Here is a 23,228-nt window from a genome sequence, read left to right as displayed (position 1 = left end):
AACTTTTCGATTATCGGGACTCCTTTATGCTCTTAAAAATCGCTCTTTGGGGCGATTTTGGGACCCCCACCCCAAAGAGCTTTTATTTACATGGGATATATCTATTTTTACTGTATTTGAATTTAAAACTGGGAAAATCGCCAAACCATGTATATACTTATGGAAAGTGACAAGAATACACCTATTACCTAGTAACATGACTAACTTTTTTTTTTTTAATGAAAATTAACTGATTTCCAAAGCAAAAAAAAAAAAAATTAGTGGCAATGTTTTATATTTTGTAAATCTTTTTGATGCCTGGCTTCATAGAAGACAGATGGATTCTCATATCAGATTCTGCATTGGAGCCGTTTTAATATGTTATTTTGGCTGAAGTATGTGAAGAAGATCCGGCTTCACACAAACATATTTGGAAAGGGAGGGCCTGGGGGACCTCTGGGGGTGGGTCTTGGGGACCGCCAGTGTCCTCATGCCACACTTTGAGAACTGCTGCTCTGCATGAATGATGTTCCTGGGCTTGTGCAGTGCCCACCCTGTGGAGCAATACATGGCTGCTCTGCTCTTTTCCCCTCTGCCTTCATCTCATCCCCTCCTCAAACAGAGCAACTCAGTTTTTCTGTGTTTTAGGTGATGGAGGTATTGGAGGGTTTTGTTTGAAAAGAGGGTTCTGTTTCTAAGTGTTTGAAACCCACCACCTAAATGTTAGGTTACTGAAGACCCAAGGATTTGGGAGTTGATCGGGGTCATTGAGATCCTTTCCCATGGCCTCCTCTTCCCTGAGAATACAAACCCCCAGACTTTGAGTGGGGGGGGGGGGGGCTTTGGGATCATGCCTCTGCTCTTCCCGGGCAGTAGTATGCCATCTTGATAGTGACAGTCTCAGCTCAGGAAAATGGCATCATATGGCTTGAAAGATTTAATGCCACCTCGGCATGGAGCTGACCTGCCCAGGGAGTCGGATGCAGGCTGGGGGAGAGAGGCAAGCCCTAAGGGCAAGTTTCAGTGATATACTTATGTGTTGTCATCTTCAGAGCTAGGCATTCATCATCATTATTTATTTCCCAGATTTATGTCTGATCTTTATTCCAGGGGACAGGAGCCAGTGCCAAATATCACAGGATCTAAGTGCCCTCACAAGCCATTGACACCTCTTCCAATTTCTTGTCTAATAGAGAAGGCTGTGCTGTTCTTTCCCTTACTGCCAGAATCATTATTGATTTCATGTCATTTCTTTCATAAAATCATCTCCTGAGTCTGGCAGGGCTTGGCTTATAGCTGAGAAAGTTCTCCACCCACTTCTCTGCTGGGCAAGATGCTGTCCTATTTCCCTTTAGGCTGTGAGCGCGCAGAGGTACTCCCAGAGCTGGGGGTGGGGGGTCGTGGTTCCCTCTGTCCTCATTTGCTTTGTTTCTCCCACCAGCCTAAGCGTTAATTAAGAGGCCCAGCCCCAAATGCCCAACATTAGGGTCAATCATTTGGGCTAATCGGGTGTCTCCAATTTAATGGAACTCGCCTCCGGAATAAGAAATAAAACTGAATCTCTGGGTGAAATTGGAACCCTTGTCATTTGCTGGTGGGAACGTAAAATGGTGCAGCTGCTATGGAAAACGTTTTGGCAGTCCCTCAAAAAGTTAAGCATATAGTTACTACATGATCCAGCAGTTCCCCTCTTCGGCATATATATACACATACCTAAGAGAAATGAAAACATATGTGCACACAAACACTTGTAAATGAATGTTCATAGCAACATTAATCATGATAATGAAAAAGTAGACTCAACACAGATACTCATCAGCCGATGAACGGATAAACAAAATGTGATGTCTTCACACAATGGGCTATTGTTCAGCCATAAAAAGGTTTGAAGTATTGGTGTATGCTACAATAGGGATGGGCCTCCAGAACTTTATGTAGGTGAAAAAGCCAAACTAAAAGTGCCACGTATTGTGTGATTCCACTCACATGAATTATCCACATAGGCCAATCCAGAGAGACAAAAAGCAGGTTGGTGGTTGCCAGAGCTGAGGGAAGTGGGGAAGAAAGTGTGACCACTTAATGGGTATGGGTTTCCTTTTAAGGTGATGAAACTGTTTTGGAACTACATACAGGTGGTGGTTGCAGGACATGTGAATGTACCAATTTCCACCGACTTGCATACTTTAAAATGGTCAATTTTATGTTATGTGAATTTCATGCCAATAAAAAAAATGCAAAACAAACAAAAAAAAACCACCTGGATCCCTGGCTGCTGCCCTCTCTTGGGCTGGCTTCACTCCTGAACGTTTGTGGGATCAGGAACCCAATCCTGGGCTGTGAACTCCTCCTGAGTGGAAAATGGGCTTACCGTAATTTATGAGTCCTGTGGAGCTGCTGTGTATGATGCATGGTCTTCCACACAGCTGTCCCCGCTGTTTGCTCATAGAAGGCAGGGACCATGTCTTGCTCGTCCTTGTATTCCAAGTGCCTTAGCACCTTCTTGGCACACCAGAGACATTCAGTAGATGTTTGTTGATGGACCAATTGGATGTGTTTGCTTCGTCTTCTTATTCCTCTCCATGTACCCCAGTGATGCTAGTTATAGACCCACCATAGCAGGTGCTCAGGACAGGTCTGTAGACTTGTCCAGTGGGTGGGGATGAAATTGTTTAGATGCACCTTATTTGTTTTTTTTTTTTTGAACTTTGGATATCCATGCAATGGAATACTCTTTGGCCATGAGAAGGAATGCAGTACTGACGTATGCTACAACATGGAGGAACCTGGAAAACGTGATGCTAAGTCAAAGAAACCAACATAAAAGACAACGTGTGAAATGATTTCATTTACTTGAAAGGTCCAAAATGGGAAAATCCATAGAGATAAAGTAGATCAGTGATGGGCAGGGGCTGGAAGGGGTAGGGATATATGGCGGTGACAGCCAAAGGATACTGGCTTTCGTTTCGAGGTGATGAAAATGTTCTAAAATTGTGGTGATGACAGTACAGATCTGTGACTCTACTAACAACCACTGATTTGTGCACTTTAAGTACGTTGTGTGGTATGTGAATTGCATCTCAACAAAGCTGTTAAAAATTGAGATATATGTTGGAGGAGTGAAGAATAAAATTTGAATTGAAGACAGATGTGCTCTTGTTTGGGGAGAAATCTCTATCTGAGATCTAAAATAACTTTCCTGATATATTCATGGGGCTTCTCCAGAGAAAGATTCTTTTACATTGGGCTTCCCTTACAACAGCAACTCATGTGGGTTTCCAGATCATTACGTGCCTGATGAGGGGCTGAGGGCAGAGTAGCCAAAAGCCAGAGTGTGAAGGGCAACCACCAACTGTTGGGAGTTAGAGATTGATCAGAACGTCTGTCAGCGGGAAACCAGGATTCAGTTTACACAAACCTGGCTGCCTGGTGATTTCTCCACTGCCTATAGGATAGACACTGCCCACCTCCCCACCCCCATTTTGATCAGGAGGAATGAGCAAGCAGCCTAATTGATGTGCCATTTGGACAATTAGCAATTCAGCAAGCCCAGCTTCAAACAAGCAGTTCCAGATTCTTCCTCCTACTCCTGGGGACTAGCCCTACTACTTCAGTGCCGATCAGCCTACTTGAAGGAAGAGACATCAATATGCTGCTACAGGGCTCCCATAGTGGGGCTGAGGGGAGTTGTGTGTGCAGATGTGAAATGCCTCGTGCCACGTACAGACTTCACTGTCCCCCTTGCCTTTAGGCACCAAGAAACTCCTACAGCATCATCCCACTTAACTGACAGCTTGGATGCCATGGTCAGTGGCTCCTTAGATCCCGGGCAGGGAGCCTCAGCAGCCTGAGGTGGCACCACCAGTTCGTGTGTGTGTGTGTGTGTGTGTGTGTAGCAGTTACAAAGCTGTCTGCGGTTATGAGGAAATTGATAGGCTATTCTGATGGCTCCCTGTGTGCCTCAGGTTCCAAGGCCAAGGACAGTCTAAAGGTGCTCCTGGGAAGCCAAGAACCTGGTGCTGGACAAAGTTTTGTTGGACGTGGGTTTGCAGATGTGCGCTCACCCGATTTCACTTACAATGGCAAAAAAATGCGCACATGACGACTCACTTGGAAGTTGGAGGGACCTCCTTTCTCTTTGGCATGTGGCCAACAGAGAAAGGAGGGGGCCAAAACATAGTTGAGGTGAAAAGCACATAGGCTTTGGATTCAGATCAACCAAGTCCCATTGTCTGAATAACTGCAGGACCCGTGGCAGGTGGCTTCCTGTCTCTGAGGCTCAGTTTCCTCACCTGTACAAGAAGATAGGAAAGATCATCTCACAAAACTATTGTTCTCATTAAACAACAAAGCCCAGTCCTCATGCCTGGATCTCCTGCTGCTGGTTCCCAACTGGCCTGTTTACTCCCATCCCTCTAGCCCACCCCTTGCCACCTGCTTGATGTCCTAGGGGAACAGCATAGTCATGGTGGCATGAACCGTGCGACCTTGGGTAAGTCCCTTCGCTCTCAGGGCCTATAAAATGCAGAGGTTGGGTTTGATGTTCTCTAAGGCTTCCAGCTCTGACAGGCTTTTGAGCTATGTCAAGGTCAAATTGTTGAGCGGCCTGGCCCACCATGCTTGAGGATGGACTCCATCGTTCAGCGAACACAGTTCTCTCCCAAGGCAACAATTCTCCTCTTACTACCGTAATTACGTGAGCCTGCTTGGAATGAGGCACGTAGTATAGCTTCTTCCTGTTTTTATTTCCCCCCTTGGTTATCATGGACTTTCTGGATTCTGTCTCCATTTAATTCAATCACACATCCTGTAGATAAAAAAATACAGGTATAAGAGCAAGAAACAGCCCTCACTTCTGCTCTAGAGAGAGAGGCCTGATCTGTTTGCCAACTTCCTTTTCCCTGCGGGCCCCTAGCCCACCCACTGCTACCTGATTTATGTCGTAGGGGAGCAGCACGGCCATGGTGAAGATTTACACCGGGGTTTCATCTTCAAATGAGCTATTACCTCTCTTCCTTGTGTATTCAAGTGCTTGGCAGTCATAGCCTGCAAGTTTATCCTGGAATTCAAAATGAAAAACGGTCCCATGAGAAGCTTAAAGAGAGGCGCGCAAGGAATCACTTCAGGGCAGTTTACAGGCCTGCACAGTAACTTGTGCAGCCGGCTCACAGCGCAAGTGCTGTTGGCACAGAGAGCTTGGATGCGGTCGCTCTTCCCTCATCCGTGTCTGGAGGAGGCGTAGCGCACAGCGCATGGGGGAAGGCACAGGGTACAGGGGTAGGGCATGTTGGATATTCCCACCTCAGCGCCCTCACTTACTAGCCGTGCGACCCGGAGCAAATTATTCCCTGGGCCTCGCCTGAGTCACCTGTAAAATGAGAAGGATGCCTAGTACATTTTAGTAGCTAATGAGCTGGGGTGCTGGCATCCTACAACTCTGGATTTGAGTTGTTAGCTGTGCGAGCCCCTCGGAGGCTCCAGTATCTCTGCAGTGAGCACAGACTTTCGTTCAGGATAAAATGAGATAATTCCTGCAAAGTGCATGGTGTCTGGCATATAGTAAGCACTCATTAAATGGTAGCTAATAGTGTGATTGTTATCGTTGGCCACTGAGGAATAATTTCCAATAATTTAGAAAAGAGCCCCTGTGTACTCGTCCCGATGATTTGGCAAACTTGTCTGTATTTTGTATTCTTTGGGGCAGAAGTGCACAGGGTCTTTCTGGCACCTGGTTTTGAAACTGCGGGTAAGACATCAAACTAAGAATCTTGCAATCACGGGAGATCTGTTTCCTCTTGAAAACAAAGGGTTTGCCCTAACCGTGGTTCTACACCGTCACCTTGAAACACGTCCAAAGCCCACGAAAATGTTGAGTGGCTCACAAGTTTTCAAAAAGCAACGTATTGGGGTACCTGGGTGGCTCAGTCGGTTGAGCGTCCGACTTCGGCTCAGGTCATGATCTCACGGTTCGTGAGTTCAAGCCCCGCGTCGGGCTCTGTGCTGACAGCTCAGAGCCTGGAGCCTGCTTCAGATTCTGTATCTCCCTCTCTGTCTCTGCCCCATCCCCACTCATGCTCTGTCTCTCTCTGTCTTAAAAATAAATAAAACACTAAAAAAAAGAAAAGAAAAAAAAAGCAACGTATCCATTAACAGCGGGTTAAAAGCTGTGCTTACTTTCGTTTTTCATTTTCATTTCAGTTAGCTAACATACGGTGTTCTGTTAGTTTCACGTGTACAGTATAGTGATTCGGCCCGTCGATACGACACTCCGTGCTCATCACAACAAATACACTCCTTAATCTCTGTCACTTATTTCACCCATTCCCCTACACGCCTCCCCTCTCGTAACCATCATTTGGTTCTCTGCAGTTAAGAGTCTGTTTCTCTCTCTCTCTCTTCTTTTCCCCTTAGCTCATTTGTTTTGTTTCTTAAATTCCACCTATGGGTGAAATCATACGGTGTTTGTCTTTCTCTGACTGACTTCGCCTACTTGGTGCACGTTTTCAACAATGAAGTCCATTGCACAGATGTTTCATTTGCTTGATCCCAGACACCTAGATCTTTAGGAGCGTCTGGATAACGAGGGGGGCACTTTTCGCCAAAATTGTGGGTTACGTTACATTCGGCAGGTTTCATTGAGCCCCTGGTTTGGGTCCTCTCTTAGGTATTACTGGAGATCACAAGGAGATCACAGTTTTGTTGAGAAAAATGAGCCTGTAGGTTTGAAGCAATCAAAGGACAGTGGAGGAGCTGGGATTGAAACGGTTCTGTCGGCACCCGAGCCCACGTGCCCTCCCTCCACTCCATCACATCACCCCTTCACGGACCTGCCACTTCACTGGGGCTGGCTTGACGGAAGTTTCCGACCAAATCCAGTGGCTCCTGCCATGCTTTGACTTCAGCAGACACGGAAGCTCCTTGCCTAGAGTGGCTGGCATGTTGGTCCAGAATGGTCCAGAATATACCATTCTGTGTGTCTGTACTGTCTGATCCTGTCAGTGACTTGGCTGAGTATTTCCGGAGAATGATCTCGACGTTTAGTTTAGGACTGGCTAGGTCAGTACGTGGTAGGGACTTTTTCGTGCTGTGTGTTTCAAACTTGTTAAAATGCGAGCACAGCAGTTACATCTCGCATTCACAGCTCACCCTGCTTGTTCTGTGTCGGTGTAAGATACGTGGGGGTGCAACGGAGCAGCAGCCCCTAATGGAGCTTAACATAAGGGGGATGGTGGAAATCCTCCCGGCTGAGTTGAGCCAGTGCTGAAATAGCATTCGTTGTGGACCTTCTAGACCCCAAACTCTAAAATATGGAAACAGAATGAGAGAAAATGAGCAACACACACACATTTATATTTATATTATAAGTGAGACTTTTTCAGGCCCTTATTAACAGAAAGCAAGCTCTGTTATACCCCCGAAATCTCGACAAGGAACTCTTTCGAGAGTGGATGCACAAGGTCCGTCTTTCCTTCAAGGAAGAAGTATATATATGATCAAATTGAGGAAACGCGTGGCTGGAACCTTCCATACAAATGCAGGTGTTTGCCTCTGAGGAACTCTAAAAGGTAGTCGAAAATCGCCGTCAACTTTGAGTTGATGGAGTCGGCCTGTGTCTCTGTGCCTTAGTCTATAATTCACCCAGTGCCCCCACGTCATGAGTAGGAATGCTTTGCAGGAGGAAGAAGAAGCCAGATTTTCTTTGATGGCCCTCCTTTTTTGTTTTTGTTTTTATTTTTTTGTTTTATTTTGCTTTGTTTGCGCGGTGGCAAAATACCCCTTTCACTGCTTTTTGAAAGACGAAATTGTCAAGTAAGTGCTTTAAAGATTCTTTCAGAAAGAATATATCGTGACATAGCCAAGGACAAACCAGAGTTACACCCATTTCTCGCCAAAACAGGAATCCCTCGGTCTCCACATTCTTAATTAGATCAGCACTAGAGGGCACTCTTATGATGCCCAAATGGGAGAATTTTACTACAAACCGGTGGGCGGAGGTGGGGGTGATGTGAGGGGGCCGGTCCGGTAACTAACTGCAGACAACAGACAGTTTAGAGAAGACGTCCTAACAGAAAATTGACTGGCTCGCCAACAGATGAGAAAACACTATTTGAAAAGCATTGTGGAGCAGTCTTCCTCATCAGATCCACTTTGTTTCCCCAATGTGGTCGGTGTTTTTGGCAATACAAGACTCAGGTATTAGGCATTATTTCTCAAACGGGGAGAACATAAGGATCCCCGACTGTTGCCACGTGATGTAGTAGAAGCCTGTTTAGGCAGAAAACAGAACGTGAGAGAGAAGCTTAGGAAAATGTGTTTACAATTGAACAGCTACTGAACAAGAAGTTAACATCCTTGAGGGGTTTTATGGCTGTTTTCCCATTTTTTGCAGCCGTTGCTCTTTGAGATGTGCTCAGGGTTGTGTGGTTGTGTCTCCAGGTGCAGGTGCCTGTTTGCCGGCTGCCCCCAGGCAGTTCTCGGATGGAGGCGGGGTGGGTAGTGTGTGTCCCCCCACCTGGGGAAAGGACCCATAGACTTGGGTCCTGGTCTTAGCTCTGCCACAGCTGTGTTCTGTGATCTGTGATGAGTCCCTTCCCCAGCAACACTAATGGTCCCTAAAGATCACCAAAAAACATCTCTCAGTGACTCGGTGTCTCTGGTTGATGATTGCAGAAAAGAAGTTTCAATTTCATTTGTTTATCAGCCACTTGAGATCTAAATCTAACCTTGGGATAGAAGGTGATTTATGCTCTCGGTAGAGATGGTACTCGAAGGATTTGCCAGCCCAAGGGACTGATATACGCATGTTAGTTACTTTTTTTTTTTTTTAGGTTTAGTGCCCAGTCCAAATATAACCTCAGAGAGTTACCACATTTAAGCCGTCTCTAGCCGTCCCCCCAAATTGGCTTATTACACCCTAATTAGGTGACTCACATCTTCCACACTGGGCACTGACCAGAATCTCTCTGGCCTGCCTCATGCAGTTTCCTGAGAAGCCAGGGGTAGGTCTGGCGATCTCATGGGAGGAAGGGCCACTGAAGACAAACTCGTCCACTCTGCCTTTGGTCCCAGAATTTCTCAGAACAACTCAAGAGTATTTCTCCCTAGGCCTCCGTTTGTAAGAACCCAGGCTCTACTTCGGAGAAATGTTCCCAACTGAGTCAAATTCCTTGTAAAGTCTTAAAATGTTGTAATGAACAAGGAGCCTTTGGGAACACACCCAATCCAACACCTTCACTGTGTAGAGAGGGAAACCGAGAGCCATCTTCCCCACGGGAGGATGGGCTTGCCCAGGGTCACACAGCAGAGTTGTCATGGGGACCTCAGTCTTTTGACTTTTAGTCCAGGCATCTTTCTAACCTTGTGCTGTGTGTATCTTTCCCTACACACACCGACTCCAGGGAATAAGAAATCAGCAGCTATTAACCAAAGAGTTGTTTTTTTTTTTTATTTTTTTTTTCAACATTTATTTATTTTTGGGACAGAGAGAGACAGAGCATGAACGGGGGAGGGGCAGAGAGAGAGGGAGACACAGTATGGGAAACAGGCTCCAGGCTCTGAGCCATCAGCCCAGAGCCAGACGCGGGGCTCGAACTCACGGACCGCGAGATCGTGACCTGGCTGAAGTCGGACGCTTAACCGACTGCGCCACCCAGGCGCTCCAACCAAAGAGTTTTTGACATAGCTAGAATAGCTCTGTGTCATATATTATATATATATTGTATTTCGGTGGTATAAACGGAAGGGACAAATCCTTATCAAAAATGTGTCCTCTCTAAATGTCATAAGACTGGAGACTGAACCATCAGAAGGTCATTTCTGTGGGTCTAGAAGACCCAGTGTTCTTAATACTGTTGCCCAAAGGCAAGGGTAGGATTGAATCCCTTGTCAACTGGCAGAGAAAATAGGCCAGGAAGAGGGGTCTGGAAGCCGGGTTTAGTATCTTGGGGGAAGGGGACGCTGTGGAAGGAGCAGTCAAGACAAACTCAGGAAACCTCCTCTAGTCCTCAGAGTAGCCCTGTGACACACACATTGGCCTTTCTACACAAGTTGCTTTTAGGTGCTTTCTGCTCTGATTGGTCAGTGCCCAAGCCATGTCGTGTGTTCAGTATGCTGAATGTCATTACTGGCGTGGGCACTATACTTGTCCCCATTTCGTAGATGAAGGAGTCAAGGCTGAGAGCTTAAGGCACCTTGGCAGAGTCATGCAGGTAGTAAATGAAAGAGCCCAGACTAGAACCAGAACTAGACACCTGGGTTTATTCCATGGCCCTACACTACCTCTCAGGCTTGTGCGTGAGCAGAAGGCTGACGCCAAGCATTTTAAGACCAATAAAGAAGACAGGGAGCTTTTGCCTAGGGCCTTAAGAAGCATTCAGGCCTTTCCTCTGGCTTCTCCACTTCCCCCCACCAGTTTGAGCAGGAATTCTTCGCCTGGGACTTTCTGGGCATGGGACCCCTGTGCATTTAGGGGACCCGGTTTAGCATGCAGAATAAGCTTTTTTCACTAGGAGATACTGAATTTGGCCTTCAAAGACTACATGACGAAGTGGCCTGAGGCACAAAAGGAGGTGGTGGGTAATTGAGCGATGGTATGCCAGATCAGACCAGGATGAAGTTGGAGGGGCATCCTAAGTGGGAACAAGGTGGGAAGTCAAGGGCACCACAACTCCAACTTGGGGCGTGGAAGTTGGCAAGAGGGTGAGGAAACCAATCCGGTGTTAGAAACCAGAGAGGCCGAATGGGCCGTTTGCTTGGCAGCTCTGGAGTAATGATAGGTAATTGGTTCCCACAGGGCGTATTATCTGCCGCAGATCTGAAATCAGACCGGAGCAATGTTGGTATGGGTTTTTTAAAACCATCCTTTGAGAAATCTGAGCATCTTTGCGGCCTTTATCTGGGAGCGTGTGGATCTTTCTGCTGATTGACAGTAATCACCAACAGCCCAGGCTCCCGGCCGATGAAGAAGCTGCATGAGGAGAAAGAGAAATGGTGGGGGGGGGGGGGGGGGCGGGGGGCGGGATGGGGGGCATCGATTGTGCATCGGTTAGATTTCCATTTAAGTTTCCTTGCGTAACTTTTCCATCCTAAAGAACCAGCCATTGTGTATTTCAAATAAACAAAGCAGTTTCCCCGGAAAGAAAGAGGATCAGCTGCATTTGAGCTCGGCTATTATTGTTTGGGCTATATTCTCATTGACACATAAGCTCAGAATGTTGGGCTCTGGGCTCTCTGAACTCCTAATGGCGTGTTGTACTGAGAAAGTGACTAGAGATTGCTGTACTCTTAACTAACTTGGCCCCAACGCAAAAAGCCAAACTACTAGAGAATTATAGGAGTATTTGCCCAAGATCAAATGAGTCATTGGTAAAACCAGGATTTAGAAACCAGGGATCCTGACTTTCAGGCAAGAGTTCTCCCATATTTACATCATTGCAGCTTTTCTAGGTCTTAATTTGGATCCCTAATATCAAAGTGACTCGATAGCAGCTTTTTGTATGTGTGTGTGTTTCTGAGGCCCGAAGCAACTGCCCTGAGAATATAAATCCCGGGGAGTAGGTGTTATCATGGGAGGTTTCTGCTTAGCATGAATCACCGTCTGGAGTTTTGGGGCCCCCAAGTTTGCCCCATCTTTCCAATGATATCTGTGTATTACCTTCATTTTCGCCTCTTCTTTCCCTGCTAATTTGACATTTACTCAGTAGCTGTCACTTGAGGAAGATTTAGTCACATCTTCTCAAACCCCAGCCCAGAGGATGGTTACTCTAGATTCTTCTCCATCCAGTGTCTGGGTCTCGGGCATAAAGACCACAGCTCCTTTTATCTGCCAACTGTTGCTGCTTTCCCAGGACGGGACTTGCTGAGGGGTGAGGAGTGTGATCTCAGAGTGTCACCAGTGCTGGCTGTTACAGAACACTAGAGCATCCAGTGACAAGAGCTCTATGACACTGCAATATTACAAAGCTGCCATTGAGGCACTTCTTGTTTTTACAGCATCGCAAAGCGCATGCACGTGGGGTTCTGTGGACAGCAAATGGCCCAGCTGAAATGAAGTCTGTCTCACAGCCTTTTGATGGTGCTTCGCACAAGGAGAATTCGTGAATGCAAACAACGTCTTCTCCATTCAAAAAGGCAATTCTTTCTAGTACAGTTGTTGAATCCAATGCCATTGGATATGTTCTCAATACATAAGTCAAGACATAAATAAAATGAGGAAAATTTCTTTTCTAGGACTAATAACACACAGTATATTTCTGTGGAAGTCTTCTCCAAGAACTTGGCTTAAAAAAATCTTCCACGAGGTTGTAAATTACATGAAGGCGGGGATTTGTGTCTGTTCTATTCACTGCTGTGTCCTCAATACCTAGCAATAATGCCTATCACATAGTAAATATTAAACGTTTGGTGGGATGATTTTTTATTAAATGTATTTGACATACAGCATTGTATAAATTCGATGTGTACAATGTGTTAATTTAATACGTTTATATGTATTGTAATATGATTGCCACTATAGTGATATTTAGCACCTCTGTCACGTTGTACCATTACCTTTTCTTTTTATTAAAGACTCCTTTTAAAAGATTCCATTTGAGAACCTTCCCAAAGTGTGTGTGTGTGTGTGTGTGTGTGTGAATGTAAAATGGGTTCATAAAGTTAATTCACTTTTTCTAATCAGTATGTTTTCCCTTTTTTCTTTTTTTACATATTCCTTCCATGGCCTTTGATTCACTTCTGATGACTGCCCTCCCTTTTGATTGATGCACCTGTAACATCTTCCTGGATTACCATTGAATATTCCATCTCTGGCAATCTGGATTCCCAGGTAAGGCAATGAACTCCCAAAAGTCTTCTCAGTGCAGTCACCAGGCAAACTTTCATAGGCAGTGGGAAATTTATGTAGAAATTTTTTTTTAATCTCAAGAGATAATAGTCCCCTTGATTGATGGTAAATTTGGTCCAGTCCCCAGATAAATCAATTCTGTACATACTTCTAGTATTTGAGGATTTCTATTAGTGCCGCAGAACAGAAAATGATGGTTTGGGAATGTGCTACCTATTTGACTTTAGAATTTTCTAGTACTAAGAATCAACATACAGCTTTATGTTTCCTTATTGTTGATTGCTTTTCTTTTAATTTTTCACCCAAAGTCGTGTTGTTTTTTGTTCATGAGGCTGAGTTCAGTGGAAGAGGTCCTAGCCTCCCTTAACTGTGTAGGGAAGCTAAGTCATGGGGTAGGTCAGAACACTCTAGATTGCCTCTTTCTTGCGACTGGAATGGAAGAGGAGCACATCGGGCCTTGGATGGTAAGTCAGCAAACGGGGTGTCTTGTTTAACAGAGCTTTTGTCAAGCTCACCAAGTACATCACTTTTGTTTCCCATAATGTTAGCTTCTCCAGCGGTCTTAACAACTCACAGAACCGGGGAAGGGGGGCTTAGCCACACCGGGAACCCACGAGAAGAGTCTTATATTGCTTCCCAAATGATGATGCAAAGGCTCTGCTCCTAGTCCTGCAATTCAAAGTTTCCATTAACTCACTTCTAAAGCCTCCAGACATTCCATGTGAAGAAGCACTTCTCCCAAGAAAGTGTACAGGCTGTATAACTTGGTTTTGGACACAAATGTGTTATTACATTGTAATATCCCTTGTTCTGGCTTAATTCACAGCGAAAAGCTAATTGAGTTCCCCTTGAGCCCTCAGATTAGCAAATGACCTGTGCGCAAATTCCCTGCTAACATCAGAAATTCATGTAGTGGAATTAGTGTTTTGTGACTCTTAAGACATATATTAAGAAAACAGCTAAGCATTTTGTTTGTTAGTTTTGCATGAAGAAACATTGCTTACTTTGGGGGATGTCTTGCGTTTGGGTGGAAGGGTCTAGAGTGATGATTTAGGTATTACTTGGTGTGTGCTTTGCATTTTCATCTGTTGGAAGAGCATCGGCAAAGGCTAATCGTTCTTTTCTTTTCCTTTTGTTATTTGTGTTGCATATAGTCCTGATAATATGAAAAAAATCCCTGTAAGTTCCTCATGGGTCTCTTCAGTCAGGTGTTTCCATTTTAGTGATGCCATAACATTTGCTTTGGTTTGGTTTTTGGTTTATTGACTTTTTGTGTTTTGCTTAGATTGCCATCATTTTTGTGAGGGGGCGTGGAATGAACATGACCCAGTGGTCGATCTATCATTCTCAGCCCATAGCCCTCCAGAGGTCAGGCTCTGACGCTGCCCTGCCCCTGTGAGCCCCCTGATTTATAATCCCCCACTCCTTGAGAGGAACGAACGGGGAGCAAAGTGGAGGAGCCATCCATGAGCTGTTTCCTTGCGGTTTGGGAAGCTGGAAAAATACACTATCAAAGCAAACTGGGACACTTTTGTTGTTTTAACTCCTCTCTTACCACGCTCTTGCTAGCACCTGGTTTTACTGTTCCTTTAACAGGTGGAGGATTTTTCAGATTCTAGATGCAGCAAGGTAAGTAACGATGTATTTCTAGTTCAACTGACCCCCAGTAAGCTAGAACGAACAGACTCTGCAGTCGCTTCTTCCTTTGATTTCAATACGATGAATAGTTAGGTTTTGGATTTTGGACAAATGCTTTCCAGGGCTCTTTTTTTGTTGTTGTTTAACACAGCTGAAACTACCCAGGCATGTAGTCTCGGGTCTGAAAGCTGACCTAGCGCAGAAGTGGGATGAATGTTCAGGGCCAGCACCCTAGACAGTTGGACAGTTGGTCGTTAGCTCCTTTCTCTTTTTGCTGAAATAGGACGACACACTAGAGTGTTTTGTTAAGAACGCCCCACCATCCACAGAGTGGTTTTCACGGTGCTTCAGGCACGCCTGCCCATCGCTGGGCTGGTGGTGGTTTAGGGAACAGCTAGGTCAGCATTTCATTGAAGGGAAATCAATTATTTGAAAATATCAGGGTGTCTAAAGTGTGTAAATGTATGGACTTGCAAGGTAGAATAATCCCACAGGCGAGGGGCCTTTATGACAGGGACTCTGCAGCAGAGCGAATCTAATCAAACGTGGAAAGTTCCTAACTGGGGGGGAGGGTGGGTTATCGAGAATGCTCTAGGACGGCACCTATGCAGTACCATCATATCGCCACGAGTGCTGAAGAGGCTGGTGGGAATCATAAGCTATCTTGTAAATGTGTGCTCTGGTTGCCTGTGTTTGGACTATCGTAGGCGTATTGGCACCAGAAATATTTACCAGTGTTTTTGCTTTCTCTTCCTATCCACCTGAATTCCATCCTATGCCCTCTGGCCAAACAGGTTAAGGAGCAAAGGTAGCCTTGAGATTCCTCCGCTGGGGTAGATTCTCATTCAAACAGAATAGATGGGCCATTTCTTAAGTGCCCAGCTCACTTTTGGGAGCTGGACTTCCATATTCCCATGAGGGCCTCAGTGGATTTGCTTGACAGACGAGAATAGTAAACTCGGTCTTTAATTCCATAGGCAGCTTATAATTGGTTGGGGTAAATTGTATAGACACACATAGACCCCTCATCACATAACATTAGTATGGGAGGGCGTTTAAAGATTATAGCCTGGATGTATCATGGTGGCAAGGGCATTAGATTCTGCCACTACTGGTGGGGTGACTTTGCTCAAGTCCCATCTCTGCTGTGAGCCTTGATTTCCCCATCTGTAAAATGAAAGAGTGGAGGACCATTAAAATAATGGTCAGTAACATACAGACTAGTATCCCAGCCATTGCTCTTATGGGGGAAATGTTGAGAATGTTGTTTTAGTTTTGCTTTAAAATTTACTACATGAGCGAACCATGTATCTATACCGGTTTTGCTAGGTAACAAAGTGAATGCTCTGTTTTTATTATGGTGCTGATTAGTTATTATCAGAGCAATTTATACCTGCTCTGAGTTTGTGAGAAAGGGAGAGAGGTACAGATGGGGCGATGGAGGAGAAGCAGTTTTGGTAAATGTCGCTGGGGACATTTCTGGTGCTTCTGGGCTGAATGACGTATGAAAACTATTTGCAAGGCTAACATATTTTTCAACCACTAGTAAAATAATAAAGCAACAATTCATTTGGTAATCCCCCTCCCGCACACGCAGTTTTAGAAATATACAAGATTATGATGAGCTCTGCCTCATAATTAACAATTTGCATAAATGCTCGCTATTATTTAGTTGTCTGAATGGATTCTGTAATCCAGAGAAAGAAGGGAACAATCAGTGGAAGCCAGCCCAAATGCCTTGTATTATTGTTATGCACAGGCACAATTAACACTGATACTAATTGTTTCAGACCAGAACCTCATTTGTTTTTCTATAGACAGCAAAAACATTAATTGCCAGAGTGTCACTCTCTCTCTCTCTCTCTCTCTCTCTCTCTCTCTCTCTTTCCTATAGCCAGCCATGTTATAAGGTCTGCAGTGGCTTAAGCAAATGACTTGGCTGGATTTTCAGTGTATCATTTGGTGATGGAGTTTCCAAGTTTCTGTTTAAGTTAGCAATCAGTGGCTCGGACAACCAAAGACTATTTGTTATAATATTGCTAACAATAGGCCTCTATGAATTTAAGGAATAAAAGGGTGCTGGCACACCAGCCAGTTCTGCTGCTGCGTTTACATTCCACTCATGATTCCATACCTTTAAAATGATTGGCATTAGACATGCATAGGAGAATCACAGGAAGTCAAGGCTGGAGGAGGCCTTTAGATCACCCCGTCAAATTCCCTCACTTTTCAAATGAGTTTGATTGTCAATAATTTGAATGTCAGCAACCACCACCAAATCAATGATGCCACACTTTTTAAAAAAAATTTCAAACCATTGGGAGCTATTACAGCAAATACATTTGAATTATAACGAGATGTTTTAGAATCATATAGCCTCAACTTATTTTCTAGGAAGCAGAGTCAGATATTTTTAAAAATATGCCTTCATAAGGTTGCCCGAAACATAGCCATGATGTTGATGGTGTATGTGGTAAAGGAGATGTCCTGTGCAAAGCACTTGGCAGTAGGAAACGGTCAGTCAATATCAGCTCTTTCACCCTCGTGCGCAGATTACCCAGCTCGCATCAGCACAGTGGAAGTGTGACTTCAGTGCTCTGAGAGTCCGTCTGTCCTCGGGTCTGACTCTGGTGCTGCCATTTTCTTGCAGCGTGACCCTGAGTGATTTATTTAACCTCTGGAGGCTTTCAGTTGCCTCACATGTAAAATGTAGCCACTTTATAGATCTGTTGCAAAAATTAAATTGAGACCAGGCATATCAAGTGTTTAGCCTTGTTCCTGTCACTTTATAAACCACCAGTGAGTGGTAGCGGCTCTTACTGCTGTTATCTGGCACACCCAGGACAGTCTTATTCGGTACTAATAGTTAATCTTAGGGTAGTTGGGGGTACGTGCATATACACCGATACACGTCCGCCTGTGGGCACACAGAGTCCACAAGAATGACATTGGAAGACTGCTCTCCTAAAGGTTACCTGTGACCACGGTGACTCAAAATCCAATGGCCTCTTCTCTGGCCTCAGTCTTCCTGAAGTCTCGGAGGTTCTGGTGCTTTTGCACATCGTCTTTTGCTTGAAAGCATTCCTAATTTATCTTGGTTCACCTCCTGTCTTCTTCTCAACACTTTATAAGTTTCCTTTGTTGCGAGCTCCTTTAAACGCGCGCGCGCGCACACACACGCACACACGCACATACACACACAGCCTCTCCCTCCCCCTCGGCCCTTTAAATGGAGCAATTCCCAAGCCTGTCATTGATCTGCTTCTCTTCTCTTTCTGTGTTCTCATTCTGGGTAACTTCATCTCCTCACATAGCTTCACCTTTCACCTCTACACTAATGATTCCCAAATTGACCCCTCCAATCCTTAACTCATTCCGGAGCTCCGGGCTAACTCCAATTTCCAATTGCCTGCTGAGCATCTCCAGGGCAGGATATCCTAGGAGGCTGAAGTGTAGTCTGGCTTTTGTCATCCTGCCTCAAGAATACAGACGGGGGGTGGGGTGGGGATCTAGCTTCAAGAAGTATTAAGAGTTGAAAACAAGGAAGAAGTGTTGGACATTAGCCTAAGCAGAAGTAAAAGTGGTCTAGGTTAGGAAAGTGGTTCAAAATGAATTTTCCAGGGAAAGCATGACAAGTAAACTGTGAATTTATGTTATTATGAACTTGAAGATGTAAATAAGCAGTTCAGACTTTAAAAGGTATGTGTTTTCTAGGGAGAAGGGGACAGCTTCCCTAATGAAAACTGAGTTCAATTTTGAGGTGCTGGAAGGTGGGCATGTCTGAGGGAAATGCTAATTAAAAGTATCTTTCTAGGGACAATCTTTATGGTCAATCTTGCTTCAGTGTTTTGTTACACAAACATGCATGCCAAGAGGAAGGATGACATATTCAACCTGAAGGACGAGAATATGGGGAGTCTTGTGAGCACATGCATGCATAGATACATACACACATGCTGGGTCAGACGTGCCTGAGATTTTTGAATGTTTGAAAATAATTCTGTCAGAGGGTAGATCAATTTTTTTTTCTTTGATTCACTCTGTAAACATTTGCTGAATACCTAGTAGATGAATAGCCCATGCTCTCTGTGGACCAATGGAGCTGTGAATGTAGAACATATAAAGGACCTGTCCTTAAGTGCCTCATACATTTTTCTTTAGTTATATTCGAGTACGTTGAGACTCTCATTTGGTCTAGAAATACCTGCAGCATGTGACAAACTGTGCAATGAGGATAACCTTGCAGATAATCTTAATGACCAAAGAGGAACTTAAGGGAAATAGGACAGCGTTAAAGCAGGAAAGGAATGTGTATAAATTCGAATTAGAAATTGATTACTCCCTTTAAATTTAGCAAATATTGAATTACTTTGGGATTTTACATTTCCAGTTAGCTTTCAGAGTTTCGGGCCAGAGTAAGAATGATTATATCTAACTCTAAAACTTAATTAGAGCAGAGGGATAGACAAGTCCTGGTTAATGCGTATAGTATTGTTTGTGATTCTTTGTAGGAGACATCTTTGTAAATGAGCTATTCTTACAGCAGCTACTGACCCAGCCTGTAGCTTTAACACAGGGAACAGTATTCCTTTTGAAGAAGGGTGACCCCATTCCCAGAATTAAGTACCATCCCTCCAGTTGAGTGACTGCCCTGTGGAGTCTTCAGAGGCCATCTTGTCCTCCAAATTGTCATGGTCTCTGGCATCGGGTGAGTTCTCTGCCTTCGTCGGGGTACGCCAGCCTCCTCTTTGGAAATTTAGCATGGCCCTTTATTTGCAAGTCTGAATCCAAGTGTTCTTGGTCCCAGTGGTCAATTTCAAAGTCCCCTTCATGATCACTCGTGGTTCCCAAAGATCCCTCATGGCATTTGTAATCCTGAAAACCTACTTTGATGCCCCAGAGCTCCTGCTATGGGGATGTAGATGGCACCGCTGCCTTTCATTATGCCAGCATCTCCTTCGGGACTCTCATGGCACAAAAGCTCTCATAATAACACTGCACGTATTGACCGGGGTTTATTTTTTGCCCTAAATTAGTTAGAGGCATCGATACACTTCTCTTGTGGTTGAAAGTAGGAATAAGAAAACCATACTTGAATTCATAGTCTTAGATGTCTTTGTTCTCATGGTTTGCATCAACCATAGTCTGACTTCTTTTACCTTGATCAGATTTACTCATTCTGTATGCATCTACTGAGCACTTACGAGTTTCAGGCACTGTTCCAGGCACTGGGGACAGTAATATGGACAGTGTCCCTGTTCTCGTATTTCTTAAGGGGTGTGTGCACCTACATTGGAGGGAAACTGAAAATAAACAAGTATACAAGTAAATGAGCAAGCTCACCTCAGAGAAGGGTAAGCACCATGAAGAAAATATACCAATGGCTGAAGGATGGGTGGGGAGCGAACAGGGTGAATTTTGCTCTTTGCTTGTGTGATGGTTTTGTACAGACTTCACTAACACTTTGTCCAGGGGCTTTGGTTTCCTCCATTTTGTAGTAGATTTGGTACCAGTTCTAAATTTGCTGCTTCTGGCTGCTCTGTCATTGGGACCATCTTCCCTTATCTAGTCCTATAATAAAACCCAATATACCCTCTTATTAAACTTCTGTTCCATACTTTTCTTGTCCTTGTCAGCATTAGAATTTGGCAGGTTCACCGTCTCCTCTGTCACACGATGTCATTGGGCTTACTGATCCCTCAGGGATATTGTACTTGTTCACTCAAGGCAAACTACCTGTTGAAAGAGAAACATAAGCTTCGAAAGTTAGTAGCTGTGGTGGCATTTGCCTTCGTCCACTCCTGTAGAGGGAAGAGCCGAGACTGATGGAACACCCGAGTGCCAGTCTTCACCACTACAGATGAGCTGTATGACCTTAAATAGATCACGTCTTCTCTCTGAGTCTGTTTTTTTCATCTGTAAAACCGGCGTTCAAAGTAGATGATCCCGGGGCGCCTGGGTGGCGCAGTCGGTTAAGCGTCCGACTTCAGCCAGGTCACGATCTCGCGGTCCGCGAGTTCAAGCCCCACGTCGGGCTCTGGGCTGATGGCTCAGAGCCTGGAGCCTGCTTCCGATTCTGTATCTCCCTCTCTCTCTGCCCCTCCCCGTTCATGCTCTGTCTCTCTCTGTCCCAAAAATAAGTAAACGTTGAAAAAAAAAAAAAAAGTAGATGATCCCTATGGTTCTTTCTAGCTCTAAAGTGGTACCATTAGTTGTTTTCAGAGACATAGGCCAAGATTTCTTTCCAACATTCTGTTTCGTTTTGTAAAGTGGATACATAGGAACATTTTCTAGTATAATCAGAATTGCTGAGATTAAGCATAAGTTTTCCGGCAAAAGCCAGCTTTACAATTCTTGTAAATGTCACAAGAAGTTAAAACGTTGCTTCTTGTTTTAACCTCTGCCAGCTAGGGCAGCAATTCAACACCAGGGATGCAACTGGCAGCTTCTTCTATGTGACTATCTGAAAGTTCAGTCTTTTCAGCTTACCCATAGGAAATCTTCAAAAAGAACCAAATATCACTAACACGAAGGAAGGCATTCTAAGTTGGCTTCAAAATGACACGACACAGGTGTTATCCACAAGTGAGTTAGGTGCCGAGAAGATCACCTTTGCTCTGAGAAGGCCACTCAGGGTGGTTCCAGCCATCATTGGGCCATCTCCCTCAGCACCTTGCTGAAGCAGTTAGGAACTGAGGTATGAATTAGAAGAAGCCTTGCCTTCCCTAACTTCCCCACCCCTTTCCTCCATTGGCTACCCCACACTTTGTGGGAGAAGATGGGGAATCAGGAAGGGTGGGTTTGGAGAAGGTGGAACAGATAGAAAGTCACCAACATCCGAAGTATCCTTGGAACTCCCTTCTATGTTGTCACTCTCTTTCACTTAGTATTCAGATGCTTGGCCGTGTTCTAAACACAACTCCATTTTATGAATACCATCTTTTAAAAATCCGGAGAGGAGCGCCTGGGTAGCTCAGTCAGTTGAGCGTCCAACTTTGGCTCAGGTCATGATCTCACGGCTCACGAGTTTGAGCCCCACATCGGGCTATGTGCTGACAGCTCAGAGCCTGGAGCCTGCTTCATATTCTGTGTCTCCCTCTCTCTCTCTGCCCCTCTCCCACTCACTCTCTCTCTCTCAAAAACAAATAAAAACATTAAAAAAATTTTTTAAACTCCAGAGAAAAGCTGGCCATGATCTTGTAGCAAGGGAGTGTGAAGGAGAAGACGATCCAAGAGGGTTGGGAAACTCCAGGAAGCACCCGTGTAATTTCCAGCCAGGGGCTTATGAAAACAGGTGAGGAGGACAGCAGCACAGGGAGTTCCTTCATGGCTCAAATTTAAAAGGCAATAATACTGTGCGGCTGAGAAAACAGATGCCCACCGAGACAATGACTTCCCTAAGTACACACAGTTAGCGGCAGACTCGAGACAAGAACCAGGTCAATCGCATCCTGTCTGGTCCCTTGATTGGTAATTGCCTTTGCCAACTGCTGTCTGTTGCTTGCTGGCTGGCTTCTGCTGTTTAATCCTTGGTACTCGTTCTGTTCACAGCACTTGTAATCCATTATTCCTGAGGAATTTTATCAATGAAGGTGAGCAAAACCCCTTAGCGATAGGTAAAGCACATTTTGCTTCAGAAGGTTTGGGGTCAGCTGATAGTATAAGGTCACATAGAGGAGAGAGTGGCTGGATTACAAATGGAGCCTAAAACTGAAGCTTCGCTTGAAGTAAATGAAGAAAGGGAGGTTGTGGCTGTAGGCTGGGGATCCACAGTGCAATGTATGCGTCATCACTTTAACGCTCCTTCTTGATCGCTGCTGAAGCTCATTCTCCGTCAGAAGATGTAAATCTTTTATTTTAGGTTCTCCGTTCTTTGCATCCTTTTCCAGGTATATTTGTTGCCTCTGCCTTATCTTTCTATTTCACTATTCTAGATTTTTTTTTCATCTGCAATATCTTCCATTAGTCTGGTCTCACTGTCTTTTCCAGGGCATTTGTGGTACAGCTATATATCACAGGAGATCTTACGAGCACGTAAAATGGAGAACACTATTTCACAAGTTAGAAATTACCAGATTATTTCTGTTCCCCTTCCAGAGTTGAAATATTTCCTACTTGGCAAATGGCCCTTCTTTGAAATCCTAAAATTGCACTAGGAAAAAAAATGACTGTCACCGTGGCACCATGGGGCTTCCTGTCCCTTCGCTTGCATTGGCTTGCCGTCCAATTTGCTCCATTGATTTTCCAGACGCTCAGAATTGCCTCATCAGCCAGACACTGGAATTATAAGGGGCTTCATCAAGGCCTTATGTGGTTTGAAAACTTTTCAAACTTTCATACGTTTGGCCGTGGGTATGCTAGAAACCATGTGTGAACGGCATTTGGCAACACATTGGTCTTTCTTCTCACGGCTTCTACAATTTCCGACTTGATTTCTGCTCGCCACAGGGCACAGTTTACCTTCTCTTCTCTGGGAGCTCTTGTTCATTTGTCAGGAGCTCTAAAAGAAGGCTGCTCATGTACAGTCGTGGAATGTCAGCGTCCTCCCAAACTGACATAAATGGGCCTTTAAATGGCCTTTACTGATTGTTTCTATATTAAAATGTAAATGCACAGAAGACTTTATGAAGAGCCGGTGCGTAGCCTTCCCCCCATTTTTTTCAGATGAACTGATTTGACAATGTCAGAGATGATGCATGAGGCAAAATAAAGAGTCTCTTAAGCCCGTTGCAGCTTGTTTGCATGCAAAAGCATAAAAGCTACAGGGAAGAAA

The 23,228-nt window shown here is 44.7% G+C and overlaps 1 protein-coding gene across 2 annotated transcripts in view; it reads left to right on the top strand.

Moving 5' to 3' along the window:
- Nucleotides 1-23,228, top strand: part of HS6ST2 (heparan sulfate 6-O-sulfotransferase 2) — a 291,938-nt gene that overhangs the window by 197,484 nt on the left and 71,226 nt on the right. The window contains exon 3 of one of the 2 annotated variants that reach the window (XM_043569640.1): nucleotides 14,414-14,446. The exons of the other annotated variant lie outside the window; for it this stretch is intronic. Coding sequence (XP_043425575.1) covers nucleotides 14,414-14,446 — 33 coding nt within the window. The remainder of the gene's footprint in view (nucleotides 1-14,413; nucleotides 14,447-23,228) is intronic. 2 annotated transcript variants of the gene reach the window in all.

Source organism: Prionailurus bengalensis, chromosome X (genome assembly GCF_016509475.1).
Source record: "Prionailurus bengalensis isolate Pbe53 chromosome X, Fcat_Pben_1.1_paternal_pri, whole genome shotgun sequence".
In the NCBI taxonomy this organism is placed as follows: domain Eukaryota; kingdom Metazoa; phylum Chordata; class Mammalia; order Carnivora; family Felidae; genus Prionailurus; species Prionailurus bengalensis.
This window is presented reverse-complemented; position numbering and strand designations above follow the sequence as displayed.